Source organism: Cyprinus carpio, chromosome A6 (assembly GCF_018340385.1).
Source record: "Cyprinus carpio isolate SPL01 chromosome A6, ASM1834038v1, whole genome shotgun sequence".
Lineage (NCBI taxonomy): Eukaryota > Metazoa > Chordata > Actinopteri > Cypriniformes > Cyprinidae > Cyprinus > Cyprinus carpio.
Genome location: NC_056577.1, coordinates 31,603,639 through 31,619,733, shown reverse-complemented (window position 1 = coordinate 31,619,733; position 16,095 = coordinate 31,603,639). Strand labels below are relative to the sequence as shown.

The following is a 16,095-nucleotide window of genomic DNA, read 5'->3' as shown; positions in this document are numbered from 1 at the left end:
ATAGTGAATGGACTGCTGAGGACTGGGGCAAAGTCATATTCTCCGATGAAGCCCCTTTCCGATTGTTTGGGGCATCTGGAAAAAAAGGCTTGTCCGGGAGAAGAAAAGGTGAGCGCTACCATCAGTCCTGTGTTCATGCCAACAGTAAAGCATCCTGACACCATTCATGTGTGGGGTTGCTTCTCATCCAAGGGAGTGGGCTCACTCACAAATTCTGCCCAAAAACACAGCCATGAATAAAGAATGGTACCAAAACACCCTCCAACAGCAACTTCTTCCAACAACAGTTTGGTGAAGCAACAATGCATTTTCCAGCACGATGGAGCACCGTGCCATAAGGCAAAAGTGATAACTAAGTGGCTCGGGGACCAGAATGTTCGAAATTTTGGGTCCATGGTCTGGAAACTCCCCAGATCTTAATCCCATTGAGAACTTGTGGTCAATCCTCAAGAGGCGGGTGGACAAACAAAAACCCACTAATTCTGACAAACTCCAAGAAGTTATTATGAAAAAGAATGGGGTTGCTATCAGTCAGGATTTGGCCCAGAAGTTGATTTGATAGCATGCCCAGTCGAATTGCAGAGGTCCTGAAAAAGAGAGGGCCAACACTGCAAATACTGGACTCTTTGCAATAAATGTCATGTAATAGTGTCGATAAAAGCCTTTGAAACGTATGAAGTGCTTGTAATTATATTTCAGTACATCACAGAAACAACTGAAACAAAGATCTAAAAGCAGTTTAGCAGCAAACTTTTTGAAAACTAATATTTATGTAATTCTCAAAACTTTTGGCCACGACTGTATATAAATGCTGACCCCTGCTGGCTATTGATGAACACTGCACATGCTCATGTTTCCTCAGTTAACCGGTTACATTGAATAGACTGTATTGTTTTCATATACAGCTAGAGTCATAAATGTCTAAAAGTCTAACACTGACAGTAGCAGAACACAGAAGGTTTAGTTCACTTCTGGGACAAATCTGTCCTCAGAATATAGTTAAATAGGCATAAACGCACACACACATGCTGACACCTGCTGGCCGTTCACACACACACACACACACGCCTCCTGCTGGAGCTTCACAAACACATGAACAATCAAAAACTGCTCCATTTCCATGGAATGAAATCATTCAGTTTATAAACCAGCCTTAAACTGGCCTGCGTTCTTCTTCTGTGGTGATTGCGTCACACTCTTTGTTCTCACACTTGCTTCTCTTTGGCTGCTTGTGCAGGAAAGTGGTGCGGAGGGCGAGTCTGTCCAACAGACACAATCTCTGCAGGAAGGAGTATCAGACCGAAGCCATCGTGTGGCGAGGAGGACGAGAGGAAGAGGAGCGAGAGCGGGAGTCTGAGCAGGAGAACAGCCACTCGGTGAGTACAACCCTCCCTGCACTCAGAAACCAAACACACAGCTCGTTCACATTACACCAGCAATATTTTTTCTTTCTTTCTTTCTTTCTAATATTATTTAATATTAAAACATTATTATTATTATTATCAACAGTAATATTTTTTCTTTCTTTCTTTCTTTCTTAATCTAAAATAAAAATATATTTTAATAAAAATAATTCAACATTAAAAAAATTAAAATTTAAAATAAAAACAATTTAGCTAATATATATATATATTTTTTAAAACGCAAATACATTTTTTTTAAATATTTTTTATTTTTTGTACTTTTGCAACATATTATTTCAGTCCATTAAACCCCGTATTCTTTCAATCACAGGTATTTTTAAACCCAGTCGACTACAATTTTATATTATTGTCATAATTATATTATTATCATTAATTGTAATAATATTAATAAAAAATTTTTTTTTAAATATAAGCCCTTTTTTTCTGTTCTGTAACTTTTTTCACACAACAAATTCAGCCCATTTACCTTTATTTTTTTATTCATATTTTTACAACCTGAATTTTCTATTATTGTCGCATAATTACTAATTCATTTATTTATTTTAACAGCATTTTATTACGCAACAAATTTTGAAATACTAGCATTTTAGCAAAAATAGTATATATTTTTTTATTTATTTATTTTTAAATACTTTTGCAACATATTATTTCAGTCCATTAAACCCCTGTATTCTTTCAATCACAGGTATTTTTAAACCCAGTCTACTACAATTTTATATTATTGTCATAATTATATTATTATCATTAATTGTAATAATATTAATAAAATATTTTTTTAAATATAATCTGTTCTGTAACTTTTTTCACACAACAAATTCAGCCCATTAACCTTTATTTTCATATTTTTACAACCTGAATTTTCTATTATTGTCACATATTACTAATTTATTTATTTATTTATTTATTTTAACAGCATTTTATTATGCAACGAACTACAGTGCAGTTTACAGTAGTTTTTAACATGCCCTTCATTCCAAGTCTGAGAGTTTTTACTCTCACTCAGAACAGCGTTTTATAATCCGTATGTCCTGCACATTTCATTAAAGGAACAGAGTTCATTCTGTCATTATTTACTCATCCTTGTGTCATTCCAAAACCATGTTTTATAAAAATCTAACATGTTTCTGTGCTGAAACTGTGCTGAAAGTCCAGGTAAACACAACGTAGAAGACCCAAAAGGTCACGAATCCCTTTGAGTCAAGCAGTTTAATCAGATCTGGATATTAGACAGGAAGTCCAGCTGTGATGTTTTGACTTCCTGTTTGCAGACGCAGCCCGACGTCGCTCCTCGAGGCGCTGGGATCCTGAAGGAAGGTGCCCGACAGAACGGCTGCATCTCCAGCACCCCTGCGTCTAACGGTGACCCCGTGACCCCTGACCCCTCCTCCGAGGACTCCAAAGAGCGCGTGCATACTCTCTCCGAACTCAAGAAGCAGCGCGCCGCGGCCAAACTCCACGCTCAGCCCGCCCTCAACGGCCACCTGGGAAACGGCTCGACCAAACCCAGTCCTGAAGACCCGCACATGCCGCAGGTCTCGCCCAATGGCAGCACAGTTTACTTCACGCCGGCCAGCGGAGACCCGCCCCTCCCGAGGTTCAGGCAGCCAATAGAAGACGAGGATCCCAAGAGTGACGGCTGCTGCTGCGTCTCATAGATCCCACGAGAGGATTCCGTTTCTATCTCTCACTCCGAGCCCGAGAGTCTGAAGAATCCTTCCGATGAACCCTCTCTGAACCCTGTGCAGGAACAGGAACTCCTCGGAGGAGGAAGGAAATGATCTCATCCAGGCTTCCCAGGTTAAACGTGTGACTTGCGCTTCTCTCTTTCACTTCCAGCTGCACCTGTGTAATGTGTGATTGGTGTACAGACAGACCGCCGCCGCTCTCCTGTACAGTATTTATTTGTATATGTGCATAGAGCCACTCTTCTATAAGATTATTTATTGTATTCCAGAGAGATGAAGCGAGGGACGGAGCACAGACGAGTCAGTATTTTTCTATGACAGTGTTATAATGACCAGATGAAGTATATGAATGCACACTCACGTTGTTTTCATGACACATTTACACCGAAAGCTGCTGTGAATTTCATTTAAATCAGCAGCACAATAAATACTAACATTATGCATAAATGCTAAATTATTTAAATAACCTATCAAATTAAATATAGCGTTATTTTTTCTATTCCAGTAAATCACTTTTAGTGAGATTTTGTGAAACGGTTGCTGTTATGAAAAAAGCCCCAAAGGTTAATCTGATGTGTTTATATGAAGAAAGTGTTCTTATCCTGCACACGATGCTCCCTGTGAAGGGATTATTTATTTTATTTGATCCGCTCGATGGTGCCAAAGTCTTCCAGAGTGACGGACGTCAGAAACAGCCAATGAGGTTCCAGTGCCACTCCCGTAGCCCCGCCCACTCCTCAGCACTCAGAGCCGGGAAAGAATGTAAATAATGCTTGGAATGCGTTTCCTTCGAGTGATGGTGCACGAACACAGTATTCTGTAGCCTGTGATTGTGAAACTGAAATAGAAATATGAGTAGAGTTCACACGTGAGGAGTCCGGCTTCCATTTCTATTGAGGAGCATGAAGGGGAAAGAGCATCACAACTACTGATTTGATCATTACTGGAACTCACTGATCACTGTATTAACATACTTTCAATAAATTGTCTATTTTGGTCAGTTTCTAAACGGTTTCTGTCATCAGTGCTCGGTGGAGTCTGCTGCTCGGATCTCTGGGATTGTTTGTGAAGTGTGGCGACGGCAGGCTGATGTTTAAGGAAGTGATGATTGTGTCATCAGTGTGTTTATAATCCGCTGGCAAACGACCAACCACAATGAGTCAGCAGTTAACCACCAATGAGGAAGAAAGAGTAGACACACGTGCTCACTGTAAATATTGATTCAGAAGGTCTCCATCCGCTTTATTCATGCACTGTGAGCCTGGATTTAAATTCTGCATTTATTTATATTTAATTTAAATTTTTACATTTATTACTAAATGCTGAAAAATGACACAGAATAAAACAAAACTGCATTTGTGTAAAATATATTAACAATCATTAAAAAGTTTGGGGTCAGTAAGATGTTTAATGTTTGTTATAGAAGGCTCTTTTGATTTGATAAAAAAAAAAAAATAAAAAAATTGTGAAATATTATTATGATTTCAAACAGCTGTTTTCTATGTGAATATCTGTTCAAATTTAATTTATTTATGTGATCAAAGCTGAATTTACTCCAGTCTTCAGTGTCACGTGATCTTCAGAAATCATTCTAATATGCCGCACAAGAAACATTTCTGATTATTTTCTGAATATTTTTGTGGAAACCGTGATGCATTTTATTTTTAAGGATTCACAGATGAACAGAAAGTTCAAAAAAAAAAAATTTTTTTAAATAGAAATATTCTGTAACATTATAATGCACACTAACGTTCAAAAGCTTTGGGACTTTGGGAAGTTTTTTTAAAAAAGAAATTAATACGTTTATTCAGCAAGTATGTGTCTAAATTGAAGAAAAGTGATAGTTAAGAACAAATGTGGTTATAAAAGATACTGGTTTGTTCTGTGGGTGTTTCTGTGAATGCAGGTCAATCAAACTCTCAGTAAAGGTCAGGAGGAGGAGCAAAATAACATGTTTTCTTATTGGTTTATAATGAACTGCTTTCCTTGGAGATTTCAATAGCAGAGGAAAACAACTCTCAGTAGAAAACATTAGTTACTAAAGAGATAAACAAAGGCAGACGGGAGTGAATGGCATGAGGAGGAGGTGAATGTCACACACACACACACACACACACTTCACTGTATGATTCTCTGTGGGGTTTTGTTCTCAGATGATGAACTGCAGCGACTGGCCTTTATAAAGCTCCTCTATCTCAGGAAACAGCTCTGAGTCGAGGGTGTGACTCCGTCCGGCCGGTACATCAGTGATCCTTGTCTTCTGTTGAACCTCGATGATGGAATAATCTTCTGAGCTCCACCCGAGCAGACGAGTCCCTCACAATGTTCAAGAATCTCCTGAAACGCTCAAATACGTTCATGCATCGAGCCGGAGCTCTTAAGTCTGCTAGATCCATTTAAACAGCTTCTACTTCGCAATCTTCACGTACTAATACATCAGCTAATGCTTCAACATGTGGCAGATTCATGTTGAAGTATTAGTTCACCCATGAATAGTTATGCATCTTATTGTGAAGAACTATCTATAAATGTTGAATTATGCTGGTCTGCTTGTGAAATGTGATGATTGTGATCTGATGGGTTTTGTTGCTCAACAAGTGTAAGATTTCAGATCTTCTTGTTTGCCTAACAGAGAGCTTGTGCAAGACATTCATTACAATACAGGAAGGATTTTGAGCTTATTGCTTTTTATTAAAGATGCATTTTGAAGGAGATTATTATCAGTCAGTGATCTATCAAACACACGCCGTTTCCAGCAGGAGTTTAATGCGGATCATTTTGTGGTTTGATCAAAGGCCTTCAGTGATTCGGAGAATCTAACACTGATCCTGACACGAGACAGAACTAAAGAAAATAGCAGTCATTAAAAAATAATAATAATTTCAAATAAATGCTGTTCTTCTGAACTTTCTGTTCATCTGTGAATCCTGAAAAATAAAATGCATCACAGTTTCCACAAAAATATTAATGTTTTAAACATTGATAATAATCAGAAATGTTTCTTGAGCAGCAAATCATCATATTAGAATGATTTCTGAAGATCATGTGACACTGAAGACTGGCGTAATGATGCTGAAAATACAGAGAAATAAATTACACTTTAACACATTCACACAGAAAAGAGCTGTTTTGCATTATAATAATATATTTTGATTAAATGAATGCAGCCATGGTGAGCAAAAGAGACGGTATAAAACATTAAAAAATCTTACTGACCCCAAACTTTTGCACAGTAGTGTATTAAACTGACAGATAATGAATAATAATAATCTAATAATGATAATAATTATTCTTATGCCTTTATTTAATCAGGCAGGTCATTTAAAGACAAGATTTTTAAAAGCGGCCTGGTAAGAGGACTTTGTACTTTTTAAGGAAGGAAATACATTCGAACACATCCAGACACATGATGATGATGTTAACATCTCCATTTGGATCAGGAACAAACGTCAGAATATTTGACAGTGAAACACGTACTGATGACTCTTCAGTTCCTGCTCTGAGCGGCTGTGACGAAATACAGCAATCACTGAAGCAAAGCAGCAGTCCTGGGGTCAGAGGTCACCATCAGTGCTTCAGTCTGATGGGTCTGACCAGGACTGTTTGCATGTTCACTGAGAGTCGCGGGTGTTTTGTCCAGAAGCTCGTGTGGATTCCAGCACAGACACTGCAGCAGCTTCAGTCAGCGGGTGAAATGTCGAGATGTACAGACCGTATTTAAACGAGGGAGCAAAGTTTCACCACATCCTGTGGACGCCGAATTTCAACCAACTCTGACGCACGTGACAGTGGTTCTGCTCGCCACAGCTTTAAAGCGCACGAACATCGCGTAGACGTCTGCATTTACATCTGCAAGACCTTTTTTGTGTTGGTGAGTGTTTGCTCATCTGCAATACTATAAGACGTTTCCTATCAGATGTCAAACAGTCGTTTAGAAGATGTCTTTAAGATGTTTATGATTAAAATGCATGTAAAACTGACCCCAGATAGCACACGTACATCTGCAAGATGTCTGTTAAAGATCGCGAAAGCATCTAACATCTGATAGACGTCTTTAAGATGTCATTTTTACATGCATTCTGAATCACAAACATCTTAAAGACATCTTATGAACGTCTATTTGACATCTGATAGGAAACGTCCGTGTTGTACGTGTGCAGATGCTTGCACGATCTTTAACAGACGTACGTGTAGCTACTATTGATGTCGGCACTGAACTCGTATCAAGCATTCGCGTGTTATATTTCATTCCCGGGGAGTTTGCCTGATGTACGATTAACATGTCAGGACAGGGATTGTTTTACAACCGGATCTCACGAGCCAAGGTCAGCTAAGAGACGCTCAGATTACCGGAGAGCTCTTCAGCGTGTGCAGAGTGACTCACTGCACCTGCTGATGCTTTCAGCTCATGCGACTCTTCTTTGAATATTTTAGAGTTGGACAGTGTGCGTTTGGAACGGAGGGAGGCGGGTCTTCACTGAACACCGATCAGCTGAGGCGGGACCGTCACACGCGCGCGCTCGTATCATATTTAGCGTTATTCCCGTGCATGTCGGAGCGATGTTTCACTGTCCGAGGAACGTTTCTGGAGCGGCTTTATTACCGCAGCGCTTCAACTTCACCGGATCGCCGCGTGTTTTTCACGCGAGCCGCGCATTGCATAACCACCGCGCGGTGTGCCGCTCGCGCGTTTACCGGAGATTAACGGCAGCGAACGCTGTTTTATCCCGTTCCTGTTTACACGAGACTCCGCCGCCGGATCTCGCTGCACGCGCGCGAATGGCGGCTTTTGCTCAGAACGCTGCAGCGCCGCGCCGCGAATACAGCGATCGAAGCGTCCTCGGACTCGGTGAACTTGAGTCGTTTCTCTCCGCTCGTTCTCCAGCTCCTGTCGCGATCCAAACGAGACGATCATCCACGACTCCCAAGAAAACGCAAGAAGAACGCACCGCTAACACTCAAACGGTACGTCAACTATCCTGGAGTTCTGATGTAACTATTGCTGTTTAATGTTATTTATTTGTTGTTTATCAGTGTTTAAAGTACCGTGCTGTGAGCGGAACGCTCGGATACTCGCTCTTTGTTCGTTCTGAGCGCTTAGTGAACGGGCTGCAGGAGTTCATATCGCGTCATCGGGTTTGATGTTTAAGTTAGTTGTCATTTCACTTCCTCTGTCTGGATACAGAACTCTCGCTCGAGGTTCTGCTGCGCGGTGTTCACTATGGTACACCATGCATGCACTTCTATATTCGTTCACTCTGCTGTAGAATCGATTAGCGTGGTGTTTTCAGACGGATATCGTGTGTGCATTGACTGGTTTGTCTAGTTGTACTTCAACAGCTGATCTAGTAGTAGTTAGTCATCTGTCACTTTCACTGTTGTCACACTAGAAGGCAGATCGTTCCTGATGACGCTGCGCTTCTGTGAGTGTGTGTGGTTAGTTAAGAACTAGTTTATTAACACTAGTCTTTGGTGAGGGTTAACTGCTCGTTGTGTTTGCTCAGGTCAGTGCTTGTTTCCCGGTCAAGGGTTCTTCCTTTGACTTTAGCTTTATAAATTCTATTTAATTTTATACGTTCATTTTTAGTGTACCGTTTATTGCACGCACCAAGACAGGTTTGCAAACTTCATAAATAAGATTCTGCTTGACTTTAAACTGATTTACTGAGGTTGTCACTTTCTTGAGGTTGTTCACAAGTTGGCATCGCATAAAAAAAATTAAAAATAAATAACCATCAAAACAATTTCATTATGTGCTGGTTTGGTGTTTGAGATGTTAAACAATATTTTTGACCGTTTGTGCCGTTCAAATTTACATTGTATCTATTTCCCGTCCTCAGAAATAACAAACAGCCAATGATTCGGGTCAGTGACGTCACTAGGGGTGGGCGATATCACACATTTTGTTTTCGATAACATACCGATACTTTTAAAGCCCAGTATCGTCGATACCGATATTTCCGAACTAAATTTTTAAATGATGACATTTACTGAGTTATTAAATTACTAAGAGTAAAATGGGTAATGATACTCACTTAACTTTATATTTGAAACACATTTTAACATTCAATACACTGTAAGTGCAACTTATAAGGTTATATTTTTGTTTACATGTGGTTTAAATATGTTTACTTTAGTGATAAACGTGGAAATCTACAAATACTATAATTGAACTATGGTCACTTTAGTAAAAACATGGTTCATTTTCATCAGGGACTGACGAATAAAAGGACATTTTACCTTTTATACTGTAATTGTATGATTTATACTAAGATTAGTTTCAGTTTAAGTTTGTCACATCATGTACAAGTGTCTATGTGCATTGAAATGCTTTTTATGAAGTCTACAGCAATGCAATAATGATAGAAATAAAAAATAGTAATAATAAAGATAGCTAATAAAATAAAAGGACAAGCAAGATAAAAACAGAAATGTCGAATATTTACAGAAAGATTATAGACACTGATCAATATGAACTTTCAACGTTCAGTTTATTTAAATATAATTGCACAAACTATGTAGGCTAAATTTTGGTTTATTTATTGAGAAATAATATATGAAGTCTGATAACTAAATTAATTGATTTATTGAATTACAAACATCACTCAGTCAACCTAAATGCATTCATTTATACCAAACAAAACTAATTTTATCTGTTAAAGCAGGCTCTTTAATGTAACAAGGTTACTTTTGTACCTTTTTGTACTATTGTATTAATTTAGTTATTAATTTTTTTTAATAGTAGCTTATGTAATTCAAAGCAAGTAGCCAGACTTTACCACAACGACTGTTTAATCACATAATATTGTGTATCATGATTAAAGTGCTTGTATTAAATGCGTATTGCGTTATGCATATTACAGATGATGAAATATTCAGAGTATAACATTACAACATGACATTGCTCAACTGTATTTCATCTTTGAGGAATGTTCATGAAGCAAAGACAGACAAGGCGTGTTTGTTTAAAAATATATATCTTTTAATGAAATAAACTTGAATGACTTGAATTATCATTCATATCTTAACCCGATGTGTTAAAAATGTGAGTGAGTTTGTGATTGCAAAATATTAATAAAAAGTTTTACCTTTTTGATTGTTTATTTTTATGGGGTGCCAACTCCATGGAGATTTAATCACGTCATTGTTGAGAAACAAACATTCCTGAACGAGTCTCTAGCTGTTTCCTTCTCAGATGATCTTTCAGCTGTAAAGTACTCTGTTGGCCTGATTGTGTTTACATGTACATGTACAGTAATGCTGCCAAAGCACTATACACCTACAATATTACAACAACAACAAGCATGTCTCTGGAAAATTATGACATTGTATTATGTTGAATATCAAGTGTCTTTTGAGGCTTTTTTTTTTTTTCTTTTTTTTTTTTAACGAAAAATTAATTCAATTTGCATTCATAGTGTTGTTATTATGACATATCTTCAATTAAAATATGGCTAATTAAATATGTAAATATTCATATCCCTCTATATAAGCCATAAAATAAATGTACCTTTCAGAAAATTCAATTTTAAAATACAGTTAATTGTTAATTTAGTATTTTACATACATTTTTGCACTCACACACACACACACACACACACATCCTCACATTCTCTTACACACGCACACACACACAAACAAGCTCACTCACTCACACACACTCACTAACAAACATACTCACTCACTCTCACACACACACACACACACTCACTCACTCACTCTCGCACACACACTCACTAACAAACATACACTCACACACAAACAAACACACACACACACACACACATACACACTCTCTCTCACACACACTCACATACACACTCACGCACACACTCACTAACAAACATACACTCACACACAAACAAACACACACTCACTCACACACACACACACACACACACACACACACACAGAGTTTCTCTGAAGCGTCTCGTCCATCATGTCAGCTGTAACGTCTCTCTCTCTTCTGCATGTGTGTAGATTGTGATGTTGAGCGTCTCAAACACTCTTATCTCACACAACACACCACTGTGTCTTTGAACGCTGGCACGCAGCCACACACACACACACACACACTCAAACACAACACTGGCGTCTCTATGGCAATGAAAGGCTGTGTTTGTGTTGTTGGAGGTTGAAGTAGGTCATGTTTGCGGCTCATAGGTTAACAGAATCCGCGCTGAACACGAGCGCAGCACAAACACACTGATTTGTCATGAAAACAGACGCTTCTCCAGTGTTTGGATTCTAGGTTTCGGACACTAAAGTTCTTTCAGTTGAAGTGTTCACTAAAGCACAGACAGTCAAATCTATTACTGGACCATTAGAATGTTTTTTCTGAATCATCAGCACCACTGCAGTCATTGGCTCCTGAGGCAGTCACTCGAGAGATTCTGCGTTCTGATTGGTTGTGGTCTGTTAAGCCCCTCCCACTGAGGCCTTTTCAGGACGTCCTGGACTTCCAGAGAGTTCTAATCACATTGAATCTTTCGGCTGATGGTTGTGTGTGTGTCTCCGCAGGATCAGGTGTCGTCCGTGTCCGGCGCTGAAGGTCAGAGGTCAGATGAGAAGCCCAGTAAGACGCAGCAGCTCAGGAAGGTGTTTAAGGAGTACGGCGCCGTCGGCGTTTCCTTCCACATCGGAATCTCGCTCATTTCTCTGGGAATGTTCTACCTCGCTGTATCCAGGTCAGAGTCATGATCCTGATTTCACCAAACTACAGTCAAATCTATAAAAGCACATATATATCACTGCAAATTCAACAGAATGTATACAACTTTTTTTCCCCCTAGTTATTTCATTAATGCTATATAAAACATTTTCTTGAAAAATCAACAGTAAAATAATTGAAATCAATAGGAATAAACAATTTATTATTGAAATGTAGTATTTATTATTAAAAAAATGTATCCAGGTCAGATTTATATAATCAAATATATATATTTATGCAAATGTCATCTGCATTTTCAACAGAATGTACTCCACTTGTTCCGTTGTTTATTTTTTCCTAAAGGCTATATAACTATTTTCTTGAAAAATCAATTACAAAAACAAAGTAAAAAAAAAAAAAAAAAAAAAAAACTTTTTTATAAAACATTCAGGTTATAGTATCATTGCAACACTATTTTAGTTTTTATTAATATTTTTCTGTTTTTATTTTGTTTTCACTTTAATTTGAAAATTCTCAATAGATTAAATCACACACACACACACACACACACACACACACACACACACATATATATATATATATATATATATATATATATATATAAGTAAATAAATAAATAAATAAATAATGATTTAATATATTTTTATATATGTCTATTATGTTTATTTCAGTTTTGGTTTCAGGTTAAACTAAATTAAAATAAAAAAAATACAAATAAAAAAACATCTGTATTAAGTGCGTTTATAAATAAATACATAAATAAGTGATTAAATCTATTTAGAATTTTCAAATTAAAATGAAAACAGATTATTGGAGTATGTTTTACAAGAAAATATTATTAAAATTTTTCAACTTCCAAATTTCATGTTTAATTAATATCTTTATATAATAGATCACTGTTCGATATTTTATAATGCACTGATTTTTATTTATTGCACACTTGCATCACTTTTTTTTTTCAGTGCAGGTTTTACCTTAACTTTTATTAATGGACATTATTAGTGGTTTGAGTGTTTGTATATATTTCATATATTTTTTATATATATTTTTTCAGTGTTTATTTTCTTATATTTGATCTCAAGTGTTTCACTGGAGATACAAATCACATTCAGTTTAAGAATTTACATTCATGCATTTAGCAGATACTTTCATCTGAAGTGGTTTAACTGTCGACTCAGTGGTTTTGATGTCTCGTGTGTGTGTGTGTGTTTCTGTGTGTGTGTGTGTGTTCTCAGTGGGATTGACATGGCGGCTCTGCTGTGTAAGCTGGGCTTCAGTGAGTCTGTGGTTCAGTTGCGGATGGCGGCCGGCACCAGCACGTTTGTGTTAGCGTACGCCGTGCACAAGCTCTTCGCTCCGCTGCGGATCAGCATCACGCTGGTGTGTGTGCCGCTCATCGTCAGACACCTCAGGAGGACGGGACTGTTCAGAGCCGGACCGTCCGGCCCGTGAGCGCTTCATTCATCCTCCACTCACGACACTAACATACTACAGTGCATCTCTAGAGCGTACAGTACCTCATACAGACACAAATCATGTGTACGCCATGCTTTGGGTGCAAGCGTGTGAATATTAACACGCGTGTGATGAATCGAGTGCCTCTTTCTGATCAGGACTTTAGTTTTAAGCTCTGCAGTCTTTATGGAGTCTGTTGGCATTTCTTCATTTTAGCAGCTGTGATTTTTGTAAATGAAAGAGTTAATGAAGGACTGTAATGTGTTGGTTTGTTTTATATTCTAAGACGGTTGAATTAATTTTCTTCACACTAATGTGAATCACCTAATGTGGATTTTTAAGGAGATTTCAGGACAATTTAGAATTTTGACTGTTAATTATATTGAAATTCTCATTGTGTAATATTAATGGAAATCTTAATAATGTTATATATGGCTGTTTAATTATATAATAAAATATTTGCTCTATAAGGTCTTTTTTTACGTTTCTGATGTTTCTGATAACTCTTCTGGTCTCCAGTTTATTCCGCACACAAACCCTCATATTTAATAACAAACAGTACACACCATAATTAATTTATGCAATTCTGATGATTTATGTAGAGAAAATACATTTTATATCATCTCAATAGATAGATTTTTCCTGTTTAATGAGTCATTCTCAACATGCTGTGGATGTTTTTTAGGAAACGTTTCCTAGAAAAGAAGAAAAAAGTGTGAAACAAGATTATTTATAAAACCTCCAACCTTTTTATTACACATTTTGCACATTTATAACTTAAGACAGGGAACAAATCAATTTCACATGGCACACTTATTCCTTCAAAAAAATAAAAATAAAAATCTATATTAAATAATAACAATAATATTAAAGAGCAAGATTTGAAATGGAATTGTCACTTTAACAAAGATGCAAATCAGGACAGCATTACAGTAGTAACTGTTTTGACAGGAGCATGTTTTCCTTTTTTCTAGACGTGAAACATGACATGAGTTTTTTTTATTTACTCATAAGATCTTGGAGGAATATTCCAAATCATATTTACTTGCAAAGAGCATTTTTTGTTTTTCTTCCAATACATTTGATCCCAAAAACGCAGTCTGAATTGACATGACTGATTTATACAAACCAGATTTTCATATAATTTCATAAATTTGTGCATTAAGAACTTCCTTGAGATGTTCTTTGGCAAATAAAGCAGAGCAGAAAAGAATCAGCAGGATCAGTATTTATTCATGATTCTGGATTCTAGGAATGCTTCACACTGTGTAAAAGCAGACTACAAGAGTCTGTTCATGTTCTCGAGCTCTCATGAGATCAGCAGCGCTCTCTAGTGGTCAGAAAAGAGATGACATCACACAAAACTCATGCGCAATAATGCATGTGTAAAAAAAAATATGAATATAATTTAAATGTTAAAGGGATAGTTCATCCAGGATGAAAACCTGAAACCTTTAAAAAAATAAATAAATACCCCCCCGCCCAAACTCAGTTGCAATTAAAAAAATAAAAAATAAGACCTGAGGAGCTTTGACGTTACACGTATTTAACCCTTTAATGACTCGCAGTACCGTCAGTCGCCAACAGGTGTCAGTGTTTGATCATCATTATTCTGTTCCGATCACATTGTGATTAATCAACGAGTGTTTAACACAGAAAACAAGTCACTACTACTGATTAATGACTCCTAGTTAAATTATGCTTATCTTTATATTTATAGCATCAATCTTGCATCTCAGATGAGTATTTGCACTCTATATATATGACATTCAAATTCATTAAAATAATGATAACATGCTAATCTTTGTATTCTAACCTTATACTGGTGTGGATGTGTTTCAGAAAATGTGCAATTGAGTGTTTTTAATATACAGTTTACAGAGACACTGTGAAGCATCTGTGTGTGTGTGTGTGTGTGTGTGTGTGTGTGTGTGTGTGTGTGTGTGTGTATGGAGCGAGCACCTGTCTCTCTCTCACCTGTGTGTGTGTGTGTGTGTGTGTGTGTGTGAGCACCTGTCTCTCTCTCACCTGTGTGTGTGTGTGTGTGTGTGTGAGCGAGCACCTGTCTCTCTCTCACCTGTGTGTGTGTGTGTGTGTTGGTGGTGTGTGTGTGTGTGTGTGTTTGAGCACCTGTCTCTCTCTCACCTGTGTGTGTGTGTGTGTGTGTGTGTGTGTGTGTGTGTGTGTGTGTGTGTGAACCTGTCTCTCGCTCTCACCTGTGTGTGTGTGTGTGTGTGTGTGTGTGTGTGTGTGTGAGCGAGCACCTGTCTCTCTCTCACCTGTGTGTGTGTGTGTGTGTGTGTGTGTGTGTGTGTGTGTGTGTGTGTGTGTGAGAGAGAGAGAGAGAGAGCACCTGTCTCTCTCTCACCTGTGTGTGTGTGTGTGTGTGTGTGTGTGTGTGTGTGTGTGTGTGTGTGTGTGAGCACCTGTCTCTCTCTCACCTGTGTGTGTGTGTGTGTGTGTGTGTGAGAGCACCTGTCTCTCTCTCTCGCCTGTGTGTGTGTGTGTGTGTGTGTGAGAGCACCTGTCTCTCTCTCTCTCGCCTGTGTGTGTGTGTGTGTGTGTGTGTGTGTGTGAGAGCACCTGTCTCTCTCTCTCGCCTGTGTGTGTGTGTGTGTGTGTGTGTGTGTGTGTGAGCACCTGTCTCTCTCTCACCTGTGTGTGTGTGTGTGTGTGTGTGTGTGTGTGTGTGTGTGTGTGTGTGAGCACCTGTCTCTCTCTCACCTGTGTGTGTGTGTGAGCACCTGTCTCTCTCTCTCACCTGTGTGTGTGTGTGTGTGTGTGTGTGTGTGAGAGCACCTGTCTCTCTCTCTCACCTGTGTGTGTGTGTGAGCACCTGTCTCTCTCTCTCACCTGTGTG

The 16,095-nt window shown here is 38.1% G+C and overlaps 2 protein-coding genes across 3 annotated transcripts in view; both read left to right on the top strand.

The window, feature by feature from the left end:
- The window catches only part of LOC109051577 (protein phosphatase 1 regulatory inhibitor subunit 16B-like), a 41,148-nt gene extending 37,030 nt beyond the window's left edge, over positions 1-4,118 (top strand). For both annotated transcript variants that reach the window (XM_042759041.1, XM_042759042.1), the window contains exons 10-11: positions 1,238-1,376; positions 2,693-4,118. In XM_042759041.1, coding sequence (XP_042614975.1) covers positions 1,238-1,376; positions 2,693-3,079 — 526 coding nt within the window. In that variant the 3' untranslated portion in view covers positions 3,080-4,118. The remainder of the gene's footprint in view (positions 1-1,237; positions 1,377-2,692) is intronic.
- Positions 4,119-7,169: 3,051 nt separating this feature from the next.
- LOC109051578 (protein FAM210B, mitochondrial-like) lies at positions 7,170-13,709 on the top strand. The gene is made up of 3 exons (XM_019069091.2): positions 7,170-8,074; positions 11,630-11,796; positions 13,016-13,709. Exons 1-3 carry the CDS (start codon positions 7,670-7,672, stop codon positions 13,230-13,232), a joined length of 789 nt encoding a protein of 262 aa, XP_018924636.2. The 5' UTR covers positions 7,170-7,669; the 3' UTR covers positions 13,233-13,709.
- Positions 13,710-16,095: the final 2,386 nt, after the last annotated feature.